Source organism: Mus musculus, chromosome 7 (genome assembly GCF_000001635.26).
Source record: "Mus musculus strain C57BL/6J chromosome 7, GRCm38.p6 C57BL/6J".
NCBI lineage: Eukaryota > Metazoa > Chordata > Mammalia > Rodentia > Muridae > Mus > Mus musculus.
Window position 1 is genome coordinate 121683770 of NC_000073.6, and position 25971 is coordinate 121709740.

The 25971-nt window shown below is 41.6% G+C and overlaps 1 protein-coding gene across 2 annotated transcripts in view; it reads right to left on the minus strand.

Moving 5' to 3' along the window:
- The window catches only part of Usp31 (ubiquitin specific peptidase 31), a 65441-nt gene extending 41749 nt beyond the window's left edge, over positions 1-23692 (minus strand). The window contains exon 1 of one of the 2 annotated variants that reach the window (NM_001033173.2): positions 22867-23673. In NM_001033173.2, the coding sequence (NP_001028345.1) occupies positions 22867-23484 (618 nt within the window). In that variant the 5' untranslated portion in view covers positions 23485-23673. Of the gene's footprint in view, positions 1-22866 lie in introns of both variants that reach the window. The other variant, XM_006508296.4, reaches the window with a different exon arrangement.
- Between the last annotated feature and the right edge of the window lie 2279 nt (positions 23693-25971).

Below are 25971 nucleotides of genomic sequence, written 5' to 3' on the forward strand. Positions count from 1 at the left end.
TGATCCTTACAGACACCAAATAAAAGTCAAAATATTTGCAAGACCCTTAAGCTTCATAACATCTTTTAACTAAGTAACATTCTTTTCCCCCCTCAAAACAAAAAGAATGAATTAGGAACATAGCTCAAAATAAAGTCTACACAGTTGGAACTATAAACCTCCAGACATGAGGCTCTCTGACGAGAGATCATCATAGAGCCCCCTAAACAGGCAGCAACATCTCATGCCCCAGGGAAAACACTGACTGTCACAGACATTCATTATCTGACTGCAAGACAAAAACAACAAACACAGTAATGATGTTGGTCTCATGTCATGGGAAACAGATAACACAATATTGATCTGACATGACTGACTGATCAGGAGTTGAGCTACTCTCCTGGGGGCAAAGTGTTTTTGTAAGATTCATCAAACAATCACTATCTACTTTCTTTGCCAGAAAAGAAAATGGAATTTATTTCCTAAGGGTTTGGGGAGCTGGCCCAGTAATATGGCTCAGCAGGTAAAGACACTTGCCACCAAGCCTGATAAATCTGAGTTTGATCCCTAGGATCTACATGACAGAAGGAGAGAACTAACTTTCACTAGATGTCCTCTGACATCCATATACACACAAAATTAGTGAATAAAATGTTGAAAACAGTCACAGAATTCAGAAGGACAACTACATAGATTGAGGATTCCTAGTCCAAAATGTTCCAAAATAAAAATTTTGTATGTCTGTGTGTGTGTGTGTGTGTGTGTGTGTGTATGTGTATGTGTGTGGTGGTGGTGGTGGTGGTATAGTATGTGTGTAGTGTAGTATATATGCATAAATGTGCAATGTGCGTGCCTGTGCAAGTGCAGAGGCAACGAGATGTCCAAAGTCCTGCCATTCGACTGTCCCTCCCTCCCACTCCCTCCCTTTGTCAAAATAGGGCCTAATGATAGCCCTGCCTGGTCCTGAAATAACTATGTAGACTGTAATGGACCTCAAACTCAGAGATCTGCCTGCCTCTGCCTTCCCAGTGCTGAGACTAAAGGCACTCACCACCATCCTTCTGGCATCCTCCTGGCCCTGGCATCCTCCTTCTTTTGAGTTAGGGTTTCTGACTCAATCTAGAATTAGGATAGGAGCCAGCAAGCCCCAGAGATCCTTCTGTGTCTACCCTACATAGCATACAACCCCAAGATATCTCATTATATACACAAATATTTCTAAATCCAAAACCAAATCTGAAACTCTAAACACTTCTCATTCTAGGTATTTCAGATAAAGGATATTCAACTTGTATCTACAATTTTAAAGAAATATATGAAATATGAGCATCTAAATGCACAGAGAGTATCTAAAGTAAAATTAGTTTTCTAAACTAATGCTAGAAATAACTAAGCATTTGTCTTTTTTTTAATCTGATTTTTGGGATAACTACTAAGTTAACTAAGCCTTAGGGGTTATTTGTGAGAATGGGTGAGTGCTACACATCAGAAGGGCAAGGAAACAGTGAAAAAGGCAAAGTACTTACAAAGCAGTATGTCACACAGGGTCCAGAATGCGGCCGTGCTCAAACAGTACTGTGTCCTTCATCTACTCCCTCACCCTCACCTCCTCTGTGGAGGATGCCCTTTAGCCTACCAATACAAATCTGGCAACAGACCCTGGAAGACAAACTCTAAGGTCTTTACATTCTGACATATTAAAGTCTCCACTTCAACCTCTAACCTTTACTCTCCTTCCTTAGAAAGATCTAAATCACAGCTTACCAAGCCTGGCTACACATCACAGTCATCTGGGAAACTGCCAAATCAAGCCAGACAAACAAAGCTCATCTCCTGACAACAGCAGAGATGTAACATCATTAGTCTATGACACAACTTGAGCATTCCAAGTCTTTGTCAAGTGTAATATTTTTAGTGACTCTACATCTAAAGTGAAAAGAGACTGAGACCAAATGGGAACAGGCTGGAAAAGCTCTGATTTCACTTTTAAATCACCGAATCTTATGAGAAGCTCCAGAGGCCCCTTCATAACTGTGTATCACTTAAGACAATATTAACTGTTAAGATTTACTGAGTGCATATACTGTATTGGGCTCCAAGTAATTATGGGTGTTATTCCCTACAAAATCCACGTTACAGTATTAGTAGTCACAAATGATGTGGTGGTTCACACTTTAATCCCAACACTCAGGAGGCAGAGGCATGTGTAAGAAGTCGGCCATCAGTGGAAAGAGAGGCCCATTGGTCATGCAAACTTTGTGTACCTCAGTATAGGGGAACGCCAGGGCCAAGAAGTGGGAGTGGGTGGGTAGGGGAGTCGGGTGGGAGGGTATGGGGGACTTTTGGGATAGCACTGGAAATGTAAATGAAGAAAATACCTAATTAAAAAAAAAGAAAAAAAATTGTCATTTAAAAAAAAAAGAAGTGTGTATACAGCTAGCCACCTCATAAAAAAGAAAAAAAAAATCTCTGAGTTTCAGGGCAAACTGATCTACAGGTGATTTTCAGGTCAGCTAGGGCTATGTAGAGTCCCTGTCTCAAAACAAAAACAAAATCAACAGCAAAAATAAAATTTGAAAGAACTATGAAGTAGCTTGTCCAAAGCAAACGCTCAGCCTTAAGACATTTCTGACCATGACTTTTCACTGGCAAATAAAGCAAAGCATCTTGCAACAATCGTAGCCCAATGTTTCCACTGACGCTGACACAGGACTTAAAATTCTCTCTCACTTGTCTGTGTAGTCAAAAATATGTTTAGAGACTGAACAGCTATACTCACCTGGAGGCTTCTAGAAGTTTATTTGCTAATTTTAAATAAACCTTTGTTCATCTGTTTCCATTTTATTTTAAGTGCATTCTTCCTATAATAAATGTAGCCTAGAGGGCCAGTGAGAAGACTCAGCAGGTAAAGGCAATAGCTGTACAAGACTAATAACCTGAACTCAAGTCCTAGAACTTACTAAAGGTAAGAAAAATACTTACCAAAAAATAGGCACTTAGGCATATGGGAATGCACACACTAATAAACAAACAAGCAAAATATAGCCCAAAACAAACAAAATATAGCCTGAAACAAAAATGCAGTTTATCTAATGGGGATAGTATTTTAAAAGTAAGGAGGCGGGTCTCCCAGGAGTGCTGGCACACCTGTGAACACAAGTAACACCAGCACTTCTGCTCAAATTCCTGACCCAAGAGGGACCAGCCCAGAGACACGATCCTTCAGGTTTCCGTCTGCAACCTGGAGCTGACCCTGTGCCACAGCTCTCAATACCCAAATTCATCCTGGAGAGAACTGGTCTCCCAAGCCACAGTCATAGACACCAATACCATCTAACACCAGAGATATCCAGATGGCAAGGGCAAGGGTTAAAACATAAACAACAGAAACCAAGGTTACTTAGCATCATCAGAACCCAGTTCTCCCACCACAGCAAGCCCTGGATACCCCAACACATGAGAAAAGCAAGACTCTGATTTAAAAATCAATCATATCTCATGATAATGATGGAGGACTTTAAGAAGAAATAACTCCCTTAAAGAAATACAGGAGAACAAAGGTAAATATTAGAGGCCCTTAAAGAGGAACCACAAAAAATCCCTTAAAGAATTACAGGAAAACACAACCAAACAGATGAAGGAATTGAACAAAATCACCCAGGATCTAAAAATGGAAATAGAATCAATAAAGAAATCACAAAGGGAGGCAACTCTGGAGATAGAAGACCTAGGAAAGAGATCAGGAGTCATAGATGCAGTAATCACAAACAGAATACAAGAGCTAGAAGAGAGAATATCAGGTGCAGAAGATACTATAGAAAACATTGAAACAACAGCCATAGAAAATGCAAAATGCAAAAGGATCCTAACCCAAAACATCCAGGAAATCCAGGACACAATGAGAAGACCAAACAAGATATCAAAAGATAATAGATATAGAAGAGAGAAAAGATTCCCAACTTAAAGGGCCAGTAAATATCTTCAACAAAATTATAGAAGAAAACTCCCCTAACATAAAGAAAGAGATGCCCACAAACAAAAAGCCTACAGAACTCCAAATAAACTGGACCAGAAAAGAAATTCCTCCTGTCACATAATAAAACACCAAATGTACAAAACAAAGATAGAATATTAAAAGCAGTAAGGGAAAAAGGACAATTAACATATAAAGGCAGACCTATCAGAATTACACCAGACTTCTCACCAGCGACTATGAAAGCTAGAAAATGTCATACAGACCCTAAGAGAACACAAATGCCAGCCCAGGCTACAATACAAAACTCTCAATTACCATAGATGGAGAAACCAAGATATTCCATGACAAAAACAAATTTATACAATATCTTTCCACAAATCCAGCCCTACAAAGGATGACAGATGGAAAACCCCAACACAAAAAGGGAAACTATACCCTAGAAAAAGCAAGAAAGTAATCTTTCAACAAACCCAAAAGAAGATAGCCACCCAAACATAATTCCACTTCTAACAAAAATAACAGGAAGCAACAATCACTATTCCTTAATACCTCTTAACATCAATGGACACAATTCCCCAATAAAAAGACATAGACTAACAGACTGGATCCATAAACAGGACCCAGAATTTTGCTGCATACAGGAAATGTACCTCAGAGTCAAAACAGACACTACTTCAGAGTAAAGAGCTGGAAAACAATTTTCCAAACAAATGGTCCCAAGAAACAAGCTGGAATAGCCATTCTAATATTGAATAAAATTGACTTTCAACCAAAAGTTATCAAAAAAAAAAAAAAAAAAAAAAAAGGAAGGACACCCAGACTACAGCTGGTCTTCAATAACAACAAAGACAACAGAAAGCCCACGTACACATGGAAGCTGAACAACACCCTCTCTACTCAATGAAACTTGGTCAACAAAGAAATAAAGAAATTAAAGACTTTTGAGAATTTAATGAAGGCACAACATAAGCAAGCTTATGGGACAATGAAAGTAGTGCTAAGAGGAAAACTCATAGCTCTGAGTGCCTCCAAAAAGAAACTGAAGAGAGCATACACTAGCAGCTTAACAGCACACCTGAAAGGGCTAGAACAAAAAGAAACAAACACACCTAAGAGTGTGGCAGGAAATAATCAAACTCAGGGCTGAAATCAACCAAGTAGAAACAAAAAGAATATACAAAGAATCAACAAAACCAGGAGCTGGTTCTCAGAGAAAATCTATCTATCTGTCTATCTATCAATCTTTCTTTCTTTCTTCCTTTCTTTCTTTCTTCCTTTCTTTCTCTTTTCTTTCTCTCTCTCTTTTTCCTTACTTCCTTCTTTCTTTTCTTCCTTCTTCCTCTTGTTCCTTCTTTCTTTCTTTTGTTCTTTCTTTGTTTTTTTATCAAATATAGTCTAATAGGAATCAAACTGAAAAAGGAAACTTCAGTTGAGAAAAAGTCTCCATCAGACTGTCTGCTAGGCAAAAGATCATTATTTTCTTGACTGTGCCATCCCTGAACAGCTGGAATAAGAAATCAGACTGCACAAGATAGTAATTCTATTCCTTCATGACCTCTTCTTCAGTGCCTGCCTCCAGGTTCATGTTTGATTTCCTGTCCTGACTACCACTCATAATGTACTGTAAGATATAAGATGAAATAAACTCTTTCCTCTCCAAAAGAAAGAAAGAAGGAAAGAAGGAAAGAGAGAAGGAAAGAGAGAAAGAGAGAAAGGGAAAGAGAAAGAGAAAGAGAAAAAGAAAGAGAAAGAGAAAGAGAAAGGGAAAGGAAAGGGAAAGGGAAAGGGAAAGAAGAAATTGAAATGATGAACTTCACAGGTAAATAGAGTTAGAAAAAGTCAATCTGAAATCAGTGCCTTGCCCAGCCCTCATCAGAGAAGTTACCTCTTGCAGTAGATGAGAACTAACATAGAGACCCACACCTGAATGATGTGTAGAGAGAAGGCTTTGGCATACTCAGTCCTAAATGTGGTGACTTCATGAAACCCCTTCCCTCAAGGCTCAGAAGTCTGAAAGAAGAGGAGGCAGAAAGACTGTAAGAGCCAGAAGTGATGACACCAAGGAAAGGGTATCTTCCAGGACAGTGAGACTTAATGTATATAAGAACTCCAGAGACTGTGGCAGCACGCATGTGCACAGGCATGGATGTCTCAGATGGAGTCTCAGCACTAAGGGAAATGGTTACATGCTCCACCCCTAAGCGAGAAGCTATGTGCGTGTGATGCCTGCTGACAGAGGGAAAATCATTTTCTCCAGGGCAACCATGCTGGGTATGTTAAGGATACTTCAGCACAGGCCCCATGATCAATTATATTTTTTCAGTGCTTTGTCTTATTTTGCTTTGTTTTGACATTTTTGTCTTATTGACCTTTTGCTTGTTTATTTTGACTTCTTTGAGGGCTGTTTCTTGGGGTTTTGGGGTTTTGGTTTGGTTTCCTTCATTTTGAGAGAGAGAAAGAGAACATAAAGGGTAAAAAGGTCATTGAGGAAATCTGTAAGGAATTGGTGGTAAGGGAAAGTGAAATCAAAATATATTGTATGGGAAATGTTTTCAAGAAAAACATAAGTATAGGAAAATCATTTCATGTCTTATTAAATCCAAAGATGCTCCAAAAAAGAAAAAAAAAAAAAAAAGAAAGAAAGAAAAAAAAGTAAGGAGGCATTCAGAATATTCAGGAGAACCAAGTAGCAGCATGTGACTACTTCTCTGCCCCAGCATCCTAAGATTCTAGAGAGCAACCAGACACCTCCCTCTTCTTTCATCAGGCCAAGTAAAGGCAGGTGCTCCTCACTTCACACTGTTCAAGCTGCTCTGCCTCAACAGATTCATGCTTGCTGACCTCTGCATACAGAGGGAGCTGAGTCCAGGTCTAGTCAGCTCCACTCACCACAATATATTTATATATCCCAATTAAGTAACAAGTAATTCAAAAGTGTCTTCTTTTCTCCTCCTTGGTATCTCCCAATACAATGTACAATTCCTCCCAACTATAGCAAAACAAGGCCTTTTTCTTTTTTTAAAGGAAGGTGAGAAATTTTGGCTTGGAATTTAAAAGCAAACACCTAAACCTGGCACAACAAAATGGTAATCATAAGGGAAGTATATTAGTCATAAACATCTAAGCATCAAAGAAGAAAACTGAAAGTCATCTAAATATTTAAGGAACTAGTACATGTTGCTACCACAGAACATAAAAATGTTTTATTTTAAAAGCATCAAAATGTACAATTTAAGTGTATACAATTTAAAAGAACTGGTACCTTAACAAAGCATTTAACTAAAAAGAAAAAAAAAAAAAAAAAAAGACTTACAAAGCCTGAAACTAAAATTTTCTGGGGCAAAGTGACAGCTGCCAGTATAGAGCAACTGAGGAGGGAAAAAGAAAGAGAATTCCATCTACTCACTGGCTTCCAGAGGCAGGGAATACAGCTAAGTGTCCCAGGAAGAGAAAAAGCACAGCAGTGTCAGCTTCCCCATCAGACAGAAGGAAGCCAGAGAGAAGCATAACCCTGTCAGTGCTTCCTGAGGCAGAAGCAACCTATTCCAACTAGGAGGCTGAGTAAGTGGAAAAGGCAAGGAGTGGGAGAAATAGGCAAGGCTAACCTTGCTTAAGTACCCATCGGCACAAACATGCACATATAGTTATCCCTCTGGAGACCGGTTCCACAGCATCTGTGGATAGTTAAACTACAGATGTTCAAGTACCTTATAAAATAAATGGCTTAGTACTTCCATTTAGCCTATGGACATCCTAATATAAATTAATCTCTAAATTACCATGAGATATAATACAATGTAAATCATTGGTATACTACTGTATTGTCTAGGGAACAATAATTGGGAGTAGGGGGTTCGTACACATTGGCTACACATGTGCTTTTCTCCTTTCTGGAAAACGCACAGACTACCAGACAATGGACTATTTCACACAAGAGGGAAGACAGACAGACAGACAGACAGACAGACAGACAGACAGATGCATGCACACACAAACACAGCATATACCCTCCTGATTTCGGAGACGCTGACATTTGATACCTGACCTGTATTTCTGACTAACCTTTTTAAACAAGGAATCCAAACTATTGTGAAAAGACTCTTGCTTTGAATCCTTTTGCTTCTACTGCCTCTTTACAGCTGAAACATTTATTAGGAGTCACCAAGAGATGGTATTCCTAAGTAAATCCATAAAGTTTCACAATACATCATACATTTATGCTGCCATAAACCCACGGTAAACCCAATAAACCTTAATTGGCTTTTAAGTTACAGGTTACGCATCTCTCTCCACCCCCCACACTGCATGCTTGTCAGTCAAACCAGGCCAGCTTCTTCAGGCTCAGGGAGACAAAGTCTCTCTCTGCTTGTTGAACTTTACAATGTGATCTCATTAAAACCAGCCCAGATGAAGAGCCTCCAAGTTGTTTTCCTATCAAAAGACAATTTAGAATCTTCCCACAGCCTAAATCTGGTGTGGCCCAATCTTGACCAATTTTATTTTGATTACGTCTTGGTCATTTCCCAAAAAAATGAGTACACCAAAAGAAAGTCTGTGGATACTTAGCAAAGGGAAGCCTGTGGAGTCAAAATAGAGTGATACCTAATGGCAAAATGTTAGTATCACACAGGTCCACTTGCACTTTCTAGACTTTGTTGGTATCAGGACACCTGCCTCCTATGTGTGATGTTCTGACACTGATCCCCAGATCTGCACTAAATCTGTAAAATGGTTTCCACTTAGTAACATAAAAGATTCCTTTTTAAATTTCAAAAAAGCATTCTTTCCAACTGCTAGAGGACAGTCAACCCTGTAAAACTGGGTAACAATATGACTTAAGGTAACTTCTGGCAGGAATGTCACCATTACTAGCCTGAAGAAATGAATAAAAGATGTATGTAAAAAAGTTCATCATGACTAGAAGTCATTTAAATGTCCCCAGATAGATACTACATGTTGATGGAATGAGCTACAAAAATTTTACTGGACAAAACTACTCAAAATACAATATGAAACAGAAATTGCATAATTCAAAATTATACATACAAACATAAATAAATACATCAGTGGATTAATATCAATTATAGTGTAGATATGTTGGAGAGGAGTTTGACACTCCTTGGCCAGTTATGCAGTTACTATACAACCCAGCAATTCTACTCTTAGTACATACCGGAAGAAATAAAAACATACATCCACTCAAAAACCTGTATACAATGTTCCTGGTAGCATTATGTATACAGTCTGTCTTTCAAAGAACCAAAAAGAAAAGACAACATAAATACAGGTGAGGACGGAAGGTGCACACCTGAAATACCAGCATTTGAAAGGCTAAGGTAGAAAAGGCAAGGTCTGAGCCAGGCTACCTAATGAGTTCCTGGTCAGAGTAGGTTACATAAACTATCACAAGAAGCCAAACCAAACAAACAAACAAAATGGACTTTTCATATATAATTATTTCTGTTGTGCAAAGAAATAAAGTAAGATACATGCTACAAAGCACTGAGCTTTTAAAGCAACATGCTAAATGAAAGATGCCAGAAAACAAAGGCCACATATCACAAGTTTATGTGAAGTATCCAGAACAAGTATGGCTATGGGGACAGAAAGCAGATAAGTAAGGCTATAAAGCTGGGGAAGTAGAGGGAACACTAGTTTTTTTGGGTTTTGTTTTTTTTTTTTTTTTTTTTTTTTTTGGTTTTTCAAGACAGGGTTTCTCTGTAGCCCTGGCTGTCCTGGAACTCACTCTGTATACCAGGCTGGCCTCAAACTCAGAAATCCACCTGCCTCTGCCTCCGGAGTGCTGGGATTAAAGGCATGCGCCACCACGCCTGGCTTGTAACCACTAGTTTTTAAGGTCTTAAGGGAATGTAGGTTTCTGAAATTGAGGTGGTTGCAAAACTCAAGAAAAGTCTCAAATCCTGTTTATGTCCCTATACACATAAAATACATGATTTAGTATATGTACTGTATCTCAATAAAATTGATTTTTAAACCAATAAATACTTAGTATCTAATTTGAAATAAAGGTGAAGGAGAGACAAAACTAGTAAAGGATACACTGCCTTTGTAAAGGATAAGGCCACTAAAGGGAGAGCAGAAGCCTCCAGGGTGCTGGTAACTTATTTTTGTACCTGGGTGACAATTCATTACTTTAGGATAATCCATCAATCTGTACACTAATAAGCTGTGCATTTTTTGCACGTATGCAATATTCTATAAAAGCTTTAATGTTACCTTCAAAAAGAAACACACACACACAAACAAACACACACATACACACACACACACACACACACACACACACACACACACACACGTCTCATTCCAGCTATACTCTCCAGGGCTCTAGCTATATGTACTTCTTACAGATTCTACTCACCCAGATACTTAACTAGGAGCATATCAAGAACTGTCAAATACAGATGTGAAGCAGCAAGAGACAGGCTACCAGGAACAGAACACAGAAAGAGACTATGAACCATGAGCGGCACTGGTGCAGATCAATGGGAGCAAGCACCGCAAGACAGCGATCTAGAACCTTTCACCTGTAATGGCCCCAAACAAACACTTCATGTCAAAGATGAGGGGTCTCAGCAACTAATGTTCATATCAGAGAACTCTGATCAAAAACAGCACAAAGTAGCTAGGAAAATATGCACAGCATGTGATTCAGCCATCCATTTAAAGAAAAAAGTTTAAAATCTTCAGGACAGTTGGTGTTTAAAGATCATATATTGACAATTCAATGGCACAGTGTCACGCTCTCTGGTCGAGTTAGCGTGACAGGCTGAGGCTTGAAAGCTACTCATGAGGCAAAAGAGTTTCACAGAAACTCACACTGGATGATGGAACAGTGATTTTTAAGACACAGGACAGATACTGAACTAGTAATGGCTTGGAATTCACTTCAAAAGCCAGTCAAAGAAAGGCAATGGTTATTAAATAAGAACAGTCACCAAGTGGTAACTAGCAAAGCTGAGAATCAGGCACATGTGGGCTCAATATACTCCCCTCACAAGCTAGATTTGTTACTTAAACATAACTAAGAGAACATTAGCGCCTAAAGAGTTCCATGAAAAATGCTACCTACCTGCTTTCAATGAAGGGGCTACTGCTATCAATCACAGGGATTGGGGACATTTTAATACAGGACTGGGTTTTAAAGTGGGTCTTGAGGAATTATGTTCCCTGGATCCACAAAGAAGAGAAAGTAGGGAAGGCCAGTGGGGCAAGTTGCTGAGGAGAACAAGGCTACCAGGTCTCTTTTTAGGCACTGAATAAAGCACTTTATACATATTTCTCACTTATTCATGGTATTGACTCTATGAAGAAAGCTTTTTTTCCCTCCTTTGAGGAAAGATCTAACTATATCCCAGGCTGACCTGGATGGATAGCCCCTTTGCCCAGGCTGGCCTCAAGTTTAGTGATCCTCCTATCACAACCTCTCAAAGCCTGGAATTATAGGAATAAGCCACCATGCCAAGCAAGAAAAGTATTACTATTATACCAGTATCATAAAATAAAACTCAACTAAGAAGGGGAAAAGTCCCTTGCCACAGACCTCGGGATCGGAACCAAAGTCTCTTAGTCTTTATTCAGCCCTTCGGCTAAAAGGGACTACATCATGAAGAAGCTTAAACGCTAAGAAACACATACAGCATTCTGTATGTGACAGGAAAGGCAATAGTGATTTTTGAGATGTAATGGAAAGTAAACTCTAAGAAGTCTAATCTGGCAGCATTACAAACTTAAATTGGAAGTGGCAGAGTTTACAAATGAGGAAGGTAGGATGACTATAGCAATTATATAACTAAAATGTAAGGTGGCCAGAACTAGGAGCTGGAATTGTGTGCAGAAGAGCTACCAAATGCCTTCCCTCAAAGTAAACTCCCTTACTTTACTGGAAGTCACTTCTCCTAGGCCATATCTCTTTTCTCTGCTTCTTCATCAACTGCAGAAGTGGCAGTTTTTCAGTCAAGATTACACAATGTCCTAGCCCAAGGATCCCACAATGAAACACTAACCCTTAGGTATGGTCTGCCTAGAATAGAATCATTACCTCTCCATATTGTGATATGATACTCACTTGACAAAAAAACACTGTACACCTATCTGACAATTGGATCAGCCTAAGCTTCATGCCAATGACACACAATAAATCAGGGTCCTTCACATATGAACCATGGGCAGCTTGCTAAAGACCCAAATACAAAATATAGCTACAACATTCTATTCCATTTCTACTGTAATCTTACAGATAGTTATATATGTAACTTGAAGGAATACATTTCAGAATTTTACAAATTTGACCAGTATCCCTGCTGGAACCTTATCTGATCCACCAACATAAACATTTCGACTAGGATGACACCTGGAAACCTACAAGTTCACTTGAAAACTTGACCTGAAAGAGCTGCTCAGTGACCAAGTGCAGCAGTGAAGGGCAGCACATCTGATGCCCAAGAACTCTCAAACCACACAGAGTATGGGGAATGGCTCCAACAGCCTGTTTGATCTCTGCACTCTGGGTATTTGGATTCAAAGAAGGTACTCAAGTGGCTTTAGTTGACAGCAAGGACCTGTATTATCCCAGCCATCATTTCTGGGACATGTACAGGGTACGGTTCTCAAGCTTCCTAATGCTGCAGCCCTTTAGTACACTTTCTATACTAAAGTGTACTAAACACAGCACTTTATGTGTTGTAGTGACCTCCAACCATAAAATTATTTTCATTGCAACTTCATAAGTGTAATTTTGCTACTGTTATTAATCATAATGTAAATATTTTAGAGATAGAGGTTTTGCCAAAGGAGTTACAACCCACAGGTTGAGAACCACTGTCCTTCACGAAACCCTCCTTATACTTTCTCCTTTAATGCTCAAAAAAATACATGTAGAACTGCAATCCAGCTCTGCTACTCACTAGCACAGAATCCCAATACCCAAAACAAAATTTAAGACAAAAGAACAATAAACCCTCTTTTTCAGAGCTGCTGTAGAAATTTTAAAATCAAGTATAAAATCACTTTGTAAATAAGCTGACTTAGCGCAGACACACACAGAGACATACAGAGAGAGAGAGAGAGAGAGACAGAGAGAGAGAGAGACAGAGAGAGAGAGAGAGAGAGAATTCTCATGATTCTCTTTTTGTTTTTAATTTGTACTTATGTGTACAGGTGTCTTCCCCACATGTACACATGCATGCCTGGTGTCCACAAAGCCAGAATCCCCTGGGACTGGAGTTGCAAACAGTGTGAGGCACCGTGTAGGTGAAGAAATTAAACCAGGTTTTTCTGGGGTTTTTTTGTTTTTGTTTTTGATTTTGGTTTTTTCAGAAGAGCAGTTAGTGCTCTTAGCCCCTGAGCAATCTCTCCAGTCCCATGGTTGTTTCTTAATGCTCCCAAAAACCAAATATCTATGCCTTGTTCTTAAAGATTAGAAGAATGGCAAGAGTTAAAATGTACTGCTCTGATGATAAGCATCAACATTCTTTTAGTAGGAGCAGATACCAACAAGGTCATTGTCTGACTAGCCCCATGGAATCTTCTAAAGCATGAATTATTTGTTTGTGGATGTACTATTTGCTCCATCTGAGCTTGACAACTGGAGGGAAGAAGCAACAGATGTTCAGTGACTAGCCAGTTCCTCTAGGCACTGCCTCAGTGCAGGCACAGAACAATGGTTCTACACAGACAAGGAACAATCATAACACAAAAGACTCAAGATAACCAACCCCATGTGCTCCCTGTAAAAATGTTTGTTATACAGAAAAGAAAAAAATCATTTGAAGAATAGAGAATGAACAATTAATAACAGAGCAAATAATTTTTGAAAGAAGAGGCAACAGATGACAGGTTTTACTCAAGTTTTTAATGACTTCTCTCCCACTACTATAAAAAAAAATTAAAAAAAAAAAAGAAACCTTGGATTTTTTTGTTTTGTTTTGAGTATGTGGAAACTATGAGGTCATTGTTTTCCAGAGTTTTACTATAGGAAACAGCTGTGGGGAGCTAAACAAACAGAAAACACTGCCCCATTTAGTTACCTCTCTTTGTGACAAGGGTATAAAGGGACAGGAAAAATTCATCAAACCACACATGTCAGACAGAAGTGGCCGAGTCAAAGCAAAATTCTGAAGCACACAAAGGAAAATGTAAAACAATTCATTGGGAACAGCATCTATGTTATTTCAACTATGTTTGGGTTAAGGTGTTTGTTCTATGGACAGACCAGACAGGCCAGTTCTCAGCTTTCCTAACACTGCAGCCCTTTAATACAATTCCTCATGTTGTGGTGACCCCAACCATAAAATTATTTTTGTTGCTACTTCATAACTGTAATTTTGCTGATATGAGTCATGTTTCCTGATGGTCCTTGGCAACACCTGTTGATAGAGTCATTTGACACCCCCTCAAAGGGTATCTCAATTCACAGGTTGAGAACTGCTGACTTAAATGATCCACTTTGTACAGCTCCTAAAAATGCAGCAATGAAGAAAGACAGCATTAAAAATGGTTTTTGCCTAGGTTTCTAAAGTTCAAATACAACTAAATTCTCCCTCACCTCCAAAACCATTTTCCACTTTACCAGTCTTGAACAGTGCCACCCCAAGATACCCTGTCTCAAGAACCCTCCATATTATTTTCAACTCTTCCTACCTCATTCTTTCCCTGTATAGCTGCCAAATACTGTCAACTCACCTTGCAGTGTATGGTCTTCCCACATTTAACTAAGGAAAGAAGCAAGAGACAGGACAGGACAGGACAGGACAGGACACGCAGCCCCTTATCACCAGACTGCTTAAGGGAGCCTGATGACAGGAAGTGCACCCTTCTACACAGCAACTCATTCTCTGGCTGTATTTGCTCTAAGTCCTGAGCACTGAGGCCTGCCACTCCATCTCTGATTTCTTCCCTGCTCTCTGAAAGTTCAAAGCCTCAGATGAGGTCTGCTCCAAGTCTACAACAGCATATCCACACTGCTAACAGTCTAGTCTGCAAGCTGTCCTTAGCTACGGCTTCCTCAGTTCAGATTAACCAGTAGTGTGCACATTCCACAAACCAGGAGCAAGAACTTGATACTGAATAAGACGTAATTGCTGCCCGCTGCATACAGGGAACTGGGTAAAAAAAACAATGGGTTAAGAAATCTGAATCCCCTTGTCTCTGGATAAGTTCTCTGTTTTTCAACAGTTCACACAACGCAGGGATGATCTGGGCCTAGGAAGAATGTATGAATCAGCACCCCCAATCCTGTTATCCTCTGAGGAACAGGTGGCTCTTTACTATCCCAGTTCTTCTCAGGTATTAGCTGATGCAGGCTTTCTCACTATATCGTGTTATTTGACATTTTGTTGAAAGCTACTGATTTTTGTCAATGGCATAGGAGTATTCAGTAGGGATAGTTCTCTATCCCAAATTAATATAGATATTTAATGGTAAAATTCACACAGAATAACTGTTTTTTTTAACTTGATAAAATGAGAAGCTCAAAAGAAGAGCATGAAAGAGAATAAGCAATATTTGATATCAATAGAACTGGTGAAACAGAATGCAAAATTCATAAGTACATCATCAAATGCTAAAGAAGCCTTCTGAACAAAAGCAGGGTGATCATAAGATTGGATGAGAACAGCATCCATTAGCACTTGCTGAATACTGTGTGCAGGCCCTCTGCCAGGTTCTTCTCTCATTTATTCCAAAACAAGCTTAGGAAATAGATATACTGTCATCTCCTCTGCAGATGAGGAAGTAAAGCCCAGAGATGTAAGCCTCAAGGTCTCACCATAATTAGAGGAGTGGGACTAGAAGAGAGGCCACTTACAGCTTACCAAACTACACAAGGCTCAGTATAAATCCACATCACATGAGCACAGTCAACTCCAATTACTAAAGAGAGATGTTTTGGAACATAACAGAAAAGGAAAAATTATCAAAATCAGAGTAGATAACATAACCAAGTGGAATTTATTCCTGCTGTGAAATGTGGTTTCAACATACTAAACATTAAGCAACGTAAAATGCCACACATTAACAAAATTCTGGGTGGGGGCAGGAATATCTCAAACTGATACAGAAAAGAAACACTTAACAAAACCAAAACTCTTTCAATGAATTAAGAGGGTTGGGGGGCGGAGGGGGGTCAACAAGCCAGAAAGGAAAGGATACTGCCTCAGGACAGGGGCGAGCACTCTCAATGGTGGAAGCCTGAAAGCATCGCTCTAAGACCAAGAAATGAGACAAGGATACCCAGTTTACAATTAAGTGGGGGGAAAAAACTAAAAATATCAAAATTGGAAAGAAGTCTATCACTCTCTATTTATGAATGATATCACCTTTTATGTAGGAAACTATAGATACTAGGAAAATCTGCTAGAATAAGTTAAATTGCAAAGTTGCAGAATACAGAATCAACATGACAAAAGTTATGTCAATTACATACTTTTATACACTGTTAATAAACAATCCAAAAAAGAAATTAGCAAGTCAACTTATGCAGCTGAGAGTGTGGCTCTCAATTCAGCAGCAGAAAACCTGTTTGATATGTGCAGGCCCTGGATCCCATTTCCAAACCAAAAAGATCTATTCTTTTCACAATAGCATCATTGAGAATAAAACGTCAGTTTTAATCAAGGCAGAAAAAAACTGTACTAAAATTCAAAACAGAGCTGAAAGAAATAAGAAATGACATGATTGAAGCTGTCCCATTTTTATGAACTGCAAGATTCAGTATCATTATAGTGATACTGCTACCCAAAGCAGTCTACGGGATGAATATAATCCCTATCAAAATTTCAACAGCATTTTTTTTCAGAAATAAAAGTCCTTAAGTCCATACAGAATATCAAGAGACTCTGAAGATAAAAGGATCCTGAAAAGGATAAAGGTGAAGAAGGTATTACACCAGATTTTCTAACTTACTACACAATCACAGTCATCAAAACAGTGTGGCACAGACAGTAAGATAAGGAATAGATAGTCTGTCTCTACATGTGCCTCAAATCTATCTCCTCCCCGCAGTGTTCTCAGCAGGTCCATCATAAAAGCCTACAGCCTGGTCTCAAGCTTGGTTTCTGCTCACTATTCAGCACCAGAATGAACATTTCATGTTTGAATATAATCACGCCAGAACACTGCTTGAAACCAGTAACAACCAGCTTTTGCTCAGAATGAAACCTAAATATTTCACCTTGGCCTATAAGGTCCAGTGAGGCCTGTCCCTTTCCAGCCTCATCTGCCCCCCTCGTGGGCCTCCTTGCACTGCAAACAAGATCTGTCAGACTTCTAAGTATACCACCAGGTCTTTCCAACAATATAGCCTTTTTGAGTCCATTTTGCTCCCAAATCCTTCTGGCAAATTTATTATTCTCACGCATATACCGTATCTTTTTCTTAGGTCTTAGGATTTAAAATTTCTTACTTGTCAGTGGTGACTAGTATCTGCCTCTTCTGTGACAAGTTCTGAGAAGGAGCCATGTTGCCCACTGCCTTCTTTATTTTACCACTGCTCTATCATTTTATTTAAACACTATCTACCCAAAGAGTAGCTAGCACAGCGTCAGGAACTCCAGTTTGTAGAAGTGTTAATTCCTGACAGTGGATTAAAAGATGAATCAGTCTTCTGCTTATATTTCTGCTTACAATCTAATCTGGTCCTTTTCTAAAATCCTATTGAAGCTACAATTAATAGTTCAAGATTGCTTCCTTCTAACAGATAGGTCCTCGACAGCAAGAACTTTGTTCCATAATCTGCACACTAAATCCTCTATTCCCAACCTCTCACCTAAACTAGCTCCTTTAAACACAATAACTGCATAATAACTGGTGTGGTTAAAGTCAGATGCCATGTTTTAAACATGACTCCCAAAGCTCTTGTTCTTGAAATGTAATCCCCAATACAAACACTGAGACCTTTAAAAAGCAATTAGGCATAAGGGTCCTGCCCTTAAGAATGGATAGATGTCATTATCACAGGAGTAGGTTCCTGATAAAAGAACAAGTTTATACCCCATTATACTCTCCTTCTTCACCCACTGCAAACTCACAAGCTCTATCTCCTGACCAATCATCTTCTGCCACAGGATGCTAGAGGAAGAATCAATCCTCTTTGACAGATGTGGGCCTCTCAACCTTGGGATTCCCCATCTCCAGAACTTTAAGGAATACATTTCTTTAGAAGTCACCCAGTGTACGTATTATCCTAGCAAGAAGAACCAGAACATCAACAAACACTGAGTTCTACAAGTGTCTGTGTATTTCATTCCCCAAGAAGCCTACTTAGGCAACTTCTTTCCTTCCTCCTGTGCCTGATAAGAAGTGATACACATGAGCTCATGCATCTAAAGAGTCGGAAGGGTTGTTTTAAGCACGATTTCTGAAAGTACCTGATCCTCAGGAGGAATGACATACATTCAAAGCTGGCTGCAGGTGACCTTATTTTCACTACAACTCAGCACCACCGTCTGTCTCAGGGGGAAAAAATGCTGCTCGTCTCAGCATGTCCGCTAGGCCTGCTCAAGCACTCCACTGAGCCCTGTCACGTCAGAGGCTGTGCTGATAAGACCACTACAGGCCAAGTGTTTTTGATTCCTGCAAACTTGGAAGGAGTCTCCAGATCACTTCTATCAGTAGATCACTCTGCTGCAGTTGTTCTTTGGGACCATGGTTTGAAAACTGAACCTATAAAACTTACCTAGCCTGGATGAAAGTGGCCCATCTGTCTTTTTCACACTTGCTACAAGGAGGATGGAGTACTAACAAACGCATCCTAAGAACCTGAGCATTCATGCTCCTTGTAAAATTAAAGCAACATGTTGATTCCCCCTTATAACACCAGAATGAGTATTCTCATTTCAAAATCATTTATTTACTTTACTGTTTTATAAAGAAAGTGGCTGACACAAGGGTTGCACCCATTTTATCCTAGTGAACATGCTTGTGCACACACACACACACACACACTGTGTACACACACATATACAAAATCTACAAGGTAAACAAGCTAGAGGTTGGGGAAGTTAGGGAAGCTGAGGACAGACAAACTGCTTCTCCATCTCTGCACTCCTGGCATCTTGGGCTGAATGATGTGGGGAGGAGAGTTCACATCGTGGATACAGATTCCCTGAAATATGTCCACTAGATGCAATAGCACTCTCATCTCATGTGTAACAGCCAAGAATATATCCAAAGATAGACAAATGTCCCAGGGGGTGAGAGGTATGTGGCACAGGAAAAGGTAAAAATGTTCTCATCAAAAACCAGTACATGAACAGTATCAGAGCATTAAAAGATACTTTTTATTAAAAAAAAAAAAAAAAAAAAAGATATAGGCTGCAGCTAGAGAACTTTCTTGAAGCATATCAAAGTAGAGCCAATTTGCCATTCTAGTCAATAAAACTCAAATGTTTGCAACCATAGTGCAACCAGAAGAAAACAAAAAACCACATCTACCTGGCAAGTTCTTTAAGCTCAAATCAGTGTGGCTAGAAGGAAGAATTCTAACTGAAAACTTACACAGAGAAACATGAGTTACCTGGAAGGCTTAACACGATAAGATCGCACTCAAATCCAGTGAGTGCTCTTCTAGACTTTGAGGTAAAACCAAGAAGGCCAATTGGTTCTATCTCCTCTGCCAACTCCAATCAGGTAATAGCTGCCTGGAGCCAAGAACTAAGGAGGACTCTGAGATTCAATGAGCTACTTGAATATGGAAAGCACACAATAAGTATCCATGATGGCCACAGACAGGGGATCAGGGACAGACACGCCTCACATCTGTCTCCAACCAACCCTCCACAGAGCAAGAGACAAAAGACAGGGAGAAAGGGAGAAGCAAAAGGAGGGAGAGGGAGGAAGACAGAAAGAGAGAAGTCCTACACTGTCCTACTTTACCAACTCAGGCTCCCAACTTCCCAAGAGAAAGTCCAAAGCATCCCACAAAGCCCTTCACAAGTTCTTCACAACATGATTCCCCAAAGGAGGTCTGCACCATGATGGCTGTCATGGTGCAACAACTACCTAATGTCTCTCTGTTTCCTCAAAGCATAAGCGATTTCACACTACCCCTTATCACTTCCTGGCCCAGGAAACTTTTCTGCCTCCTGTTCAGTTATGTCCTATCATCGGCTCCTTGAAGCCCACTATTACTCGAAGTGTAATCCTTAGACAAGCAGCAGCGGTATCACCTGGGAGTTTGTTGGAAAAGCAAACTGTGAGGCCCCACTCCAGCTAATCAGAATTTACTTTAATCACAAGATCCTCAAGTGAACTATAAATGTGAGTCATGTACAAATTCAAGTGTAAGATGAGCTCTAAGGGAACCTAAGTTCCATTGGAATCTACCCCTCATAGCAAGTATCTGGCCCATTGTAGATGAGGTCATTTGGGTGAGCTGCCTAAGAGACAAAACCCTACTCATCTGCTATATTAAAGCAGAAACCAAAACACCTGCTTCTAGTCCTCATGGCAGCCAACTGACAGGTATGTCACCTGTGATGTCAGCAGAAGTCTGCTGGGGGGTTCCTAGGAGAACATTTATTTCTCTCGTGACTTCCTGTCTTCCTACTGGAATACAGGGTGCCGCAGGGGCCTCTGTCAGACAACCATGAGGTAACAAACACAGATGAAAATCCCAATAACAGCTAAGGACAACAGAGAGGAAACAGAATGGTCTGCGTCAGCAGTGGGTCCATGAACTCTCCGGAGAAACACCAGACTACTGTGCCAGCCTGTTCAACATTTCTACTTTACAAGGCTCTCATTAAGGAATCTTCCTCCTGATGCTGAATGCATTCCTATCTGAGTAAACATAAGGAAGGTGAATTAATGAATACACACTGAACTATACTGAAGTCTCAAAAGATTACAGTGTTTCAAACATGAGGACTCCCAAGAAACAGCTCAACATTGCCAAATATGCCTCTAAAATCTCTATTCTTCTAAAAGTATCGACCCATTTCTGTTGGTAGCTTAATGGATGTAAAAGTGAGCACGGCCTCATAAAAAGCAATGGGAACGACATCGAAGAATGCATTCAACTTTGCCCAAGTATGCCTAGCAATCATCCTGCACGCCTAGAATTCCTAACCTATTTCTGCTTGCTCTCATAGAGTATAGATACAGAAGGGAGCAGCACCTCCTAAAAACAACTGCAATGTTCACATGCTAAGAAGCTGACATACCAAAAAACTGCAAACTTCACACTAGGATCCTGCCTTGAAAACCTCCCCTCCACTGAGGCTACCTGTGGGTAACTATAAACAAAGAAGTGGGACCCTACACAAAATGCAGTTCTCCTGGTTTCTTACTTGGAGACCTGTAACATTAATCTTTGTTTCTCTAGTCCTCGTTCCAGACTAATACTTCCATTCAAAATTTCAAGATCAAACAGCTAACGCTTTTTCTTTTTAAGCAATATGAATGCATTATAAGCAAAAACAACTGAAAAGGTAGTGGTAGGCAGTGGCAGTGCTGCTCTTCAGCAAGAAGGCAGGACCTAGCCAAAGCAGACTTCTCAGCTGCATCATCATTCAGGCCTGCCATCCAATCAGGACTTAGAGAAAGGTATTTTAGAGAGAAACTTGATAGCACAGTGGAAAACCAGTACCACTTGCCATAAATAGAAGACAAATGAGAGAAAAAAAAAACAATAAAAGCATAATAACCTTATTAAATTTAGCTACTGTTGGGCTGACAAGATGGACCATCAGGTAAACATGACAAATTGAGTTAAATCCCCAGAACCCACATAAATGAATAAGAGAACCGACTCCACAAATCGTCCTCTGACCTCTACACAAATGCCACACACACACCCCATGCCTATGTAAATATTTTTTAATGTTGTCTACCAACGTCTCTAAACTTGATATTTGTTTTCTTTAGAAGAGCAGTGGAGAGGGGTAGGTTGATCCCAGCACACAGAAGGCTATCGGGAAGATCTCGAGTTGAAAGTCAGCCTTGGGCTACATAGTGGGACCCTGTCTCAAAAAAATAAAGAAGGCTGGTAGAAAATCAGGGTGAGACAACTGTCAAAAAATGGGGGCAACTATCAAACTGTGGAGTTCTAAGCATGAGGAAATGAGGGAAGGAATGGTAAAACTTATTTTTTCACTGTCCGACTCCATTCTCGCTAATATCATACCCATATCCCACCTCAAAGTATCCCTCATACAATCTCCAATCACCTCTCTGCTCAGCTTACAGTAAGAACCCAACTCCTTAGGATAGCCTAAATGACCCTTACCATCTGGACCAGCAAACTCCTCTGCTTCCCAATCTCATCCTCTTAGTGCACACGGGCAGCTGCAAGCCAAGGGCCAGGACCACCTCCTCCATCTATTACATCATCAAGTTCTGCCTTCTTCAAAGTACTATCTGATAACACCTGGTTCATTGTACTTAAGAATAGAAAGAAAAAAAAAAAAGCACTAAGCATGAACGGTACTAACATAGCTAAAGCACTTTATGTATCACACTGAACCCGCTAGAAGTGCCCAAACTGGGTAATCTCGCTGTCCAACGTAACCTGTCAACTTGCTAAACGTAAGTACCAGGTAAACGGGAGCATAAAGAGGCTCAGTGGTTTACTACTTAAGAAGCAGAAGCCGGATTCGAACCCAGATGGATAGATACTCTCCCACCAATACCCGCTCCAAAGATTGAAGTTCCATGAAGGCAGGGTCTTGGTCCTGGCAACATCCATCCCCAAGGCGGATCACAGGACCTGGCGCCCATGTTCTGGCGCTCGGAAGCCAAGCTGGCTGGATGAATGGTGGGAGGAATGCGTTCCTTTGTCATCTGGGTTATCTTCCAGAACTCTCTGAGCATCCAGCGCAGAAATCCTCCCGGCCCGAAGAGGAGGAGCCCAAGAAGCGCCCGAGCTCCAAGGCCCCCCGCCCCGGGCTCACCTTGAAGTCGCGGCTGTGTTGCGGGGTGTACTCCAGCGTCCAGAGCGCCCGCACCAGATGCGCCAGCTGCTCGGTGACCTCGCCCTGGCCGTGCGGCCCGCGGCCCGCCGGCTGCTCCGACTCCGGCTCTGGCTCCGGTCGGCCCGCCCGGTACTGGCCCAGAGCCAGGTACTCGGCGAAGAGCTCGGTGTTACTGAGGCACTGCAGCGTGGCGTTCATGAAGCACGTGTTGCCGTGGTTGCGGAGCCCCGCCACGCCGGGCACCGGCTCCGAGGCGCAGGCGGGAGGCGCGGGCGAGGCGGGCGGCGGCGGGCACGGCGGCGGCGTGGGCGCGGAGGCCGGCCCGGGCGGGAAGCAGCTGCGGAGGCCGCCGCGGTCCGGGGCGGCGCCCTCGGAGCTGAGGTGCGAGAGCGTGGACAGCGTCTTGAGGACGCGGCTCATGAAACTGCCCACCGAGCGCGCCGACGACGGCGACGAGGGCGCGGCCGGCCCGGGGCCGCCAGCGCCGCCGCCGCCCCCCGCGCGGCCACTCCGGAACAGCCGCTTGCTGAACGAGCGCTTCTCCTTCCCGCCCGCCGCCACCGGCGGCCCGGGCCCGGGCGCCGTTACCTTGGACATGGCGGCGGTTGCCGACGCTCATCACCGCGCCAGTCCGCCCGGACCGCGACTCCGCCACGGCCGCCGCCGCATCCCGCCGCCTGCGCCTCACCCGGCCCGGGGGGCTTCACGCCCTACACCACCTCAGAGCGCCGCGGAGAGAGCGAGCAAGAGAGCGGCGACCGAGGGGCGCGCGTGCGTCGCGCGGCCGCCCAAGTGGGCAGCTCACGTGACTCGCTGGCATCGCAGCCCCGCCCCGCACTGAAGCTGCGAGGCCGCCATATTGACTGTGGGAACAGCTCTCTCCCTGAACCCTGATTCAAGGACTCCCTCGGCTTAGGGCGTGGTTCTGCGTGTTGAAGCTCAAGACTGGCCATGTTTAGTATGGGCACGGTCCTAAACGTTAGGGCAGGCGCTGGATGGTGGATTTTAGGGGTGGGTCTCTGTCTTTGCTTGTCAAATAGAAAAGATCTAGAGAAAGTACTGAAATCAAGCTGCCACGTACCAGGTGGCAGAGGAGCTGATAGATACAGCTTTGTCTTGTCCCAGGCGGGTTAACTCAGCCTGGCTCCCGAGGGACTGCCGCGTACCCACCCGAACGTGGTCACGGAGCTGGCACATTCTGGTGGGCTTTTCTTTCAGGATGTACCTTGAGGTCTCAGCAAAGTAATATTATTAGAATTGCCTTGCTGAAAAGTTTTGTAAAATACAGCCTTTAAATCCTCTGAGCTCTCCCTTTAATCACTCAATAAACTGAGCATTTGCTCATTCATTCATTCAATCATTCATTCATCCATCCATTCATTCAGTAAATATAGCAACTGAACACTTGCTGTTTGCCAAATACTGTACTAAACTCTAAGGATACGACAAGACTGAAACTAACTGAGTTTCTGCTTGCCTTCCTATAGTGTACACTCTCAGTAGGTATTCATTCATGATTACCTCTGTATTCCACACACTATGCCAATCATGGAATACCTTCCTTGGTTTTCAGTTCAGTGCCTTTGACATCTCATTTAAACCCAAGTTTGGCTCAAAGACTTAACCTTTAAACCAAGGGTCACAGATGCACTACTATCGCAGAGGCTAGATAGGTCATAGCAATGAACAAAGAATCCTGGTGAGGGGTCGGTCATCTGCTGATCAGGTCATACTTCACATATCTTGGGAATACAAGAAATGTTGTGGACAGCGGCAACCTGCTAATTAACATTCTTCTAAAGAGATGGCTTTCGCTCACCTCCAGTCAGTTGTTCCCATGTGAGAATGAGGGCTTAGTGTTGCCAGATCAGCTGATTTTTAGAGAAAAGGTGGAAATTCTATTTTTAAATGTTGGTTCAATTTTTTTTAAAGGAAAAAAAACTGCATGGGAGAACAGCGTGCATTAAGGCTGCCTACTACTCAAAATCCACTGGTTTCTGACCTTCTCTTTGTATGTTCTCTTTGCTAAGAGATGAGCCTGAGCCCTGGTTACTGCAAAAAACAGATAATGGGAAAGAAAGCCCATAACATTTTAAAGATAGAAAGGCCACCCTACACCCATCTCAAAGCAAATAGTTTTGGCCTCTAGATTTCTACTCAATACTAAATATGGTATCCTGTAATGATGCTCTTGGTTTGCTCTGAATAGGCTCAAATCCCCTCCACTTCTACCTCCTAATTAAAACATCCATCTTAGCTGTACCTTGGGCTCCTTGTAGCATCAGAAAGAATGCCACTAGATCACAATAGAAACTGAAGCCTGTGGCCCTCCACCTTTGCACACATGCTTGCTGCTTCTAACGACTTGATCCCAGCTGTGAACCTTTACCCAAGCTGATCCATCTGCTCCAGGTATCTTTCCTTGAACTTCCTCATTTAGTTTGCCTCTCTTCATCTCTAAAATCTTGCCTTCATTAATTGCATCATTTCTGCAGACTCTCTTAGAACCTTTTGGCCATACCATTAACTTGACCCTGTTGGAATTCAACAGACAATGAGTTAGTTGTTTTCTATTGCTGTGAAGTTACCACGACTAAGGCAACTGGTAAGAGAAAGTACTTAATCAGGGGCTTGCTTACAGCTTCAGAGTTAGTCCATCACCATCATTGTGGACAGCAAGTGGGCAGAGATGACGCTGAAGCCGTAACTGAGAGTTTACATCTCACCCAAAGGTTGGAGGCAGAGAGAATGAGAGCAAGAACAAGAATGTGTGTGTGCATGCATGCAAGAGAGGGAGACAGAGACAGAGAGACAGAAAAAGACAGAGACAAAAACAAAGACAGAGCCAGTCTGGGCTTAGTGTGAGCTTTCAAAAACTCAAAGCTCACCCTCAGTGACACACAAGGCAACACTTCCTACTTCTTCCCAAAACCCAAAGCAGTTCCTCTAATTAAGGACCAAGCATTCAGATACATGAGCTTATGGGGTCACCTTCATTCAAGCCACCACAGACTTCAGTAAACTGCAGGCTCGATCTACAAGACCCTCTCCCATTTTACTGTTTCAGGGTACTCAGTTAAGATT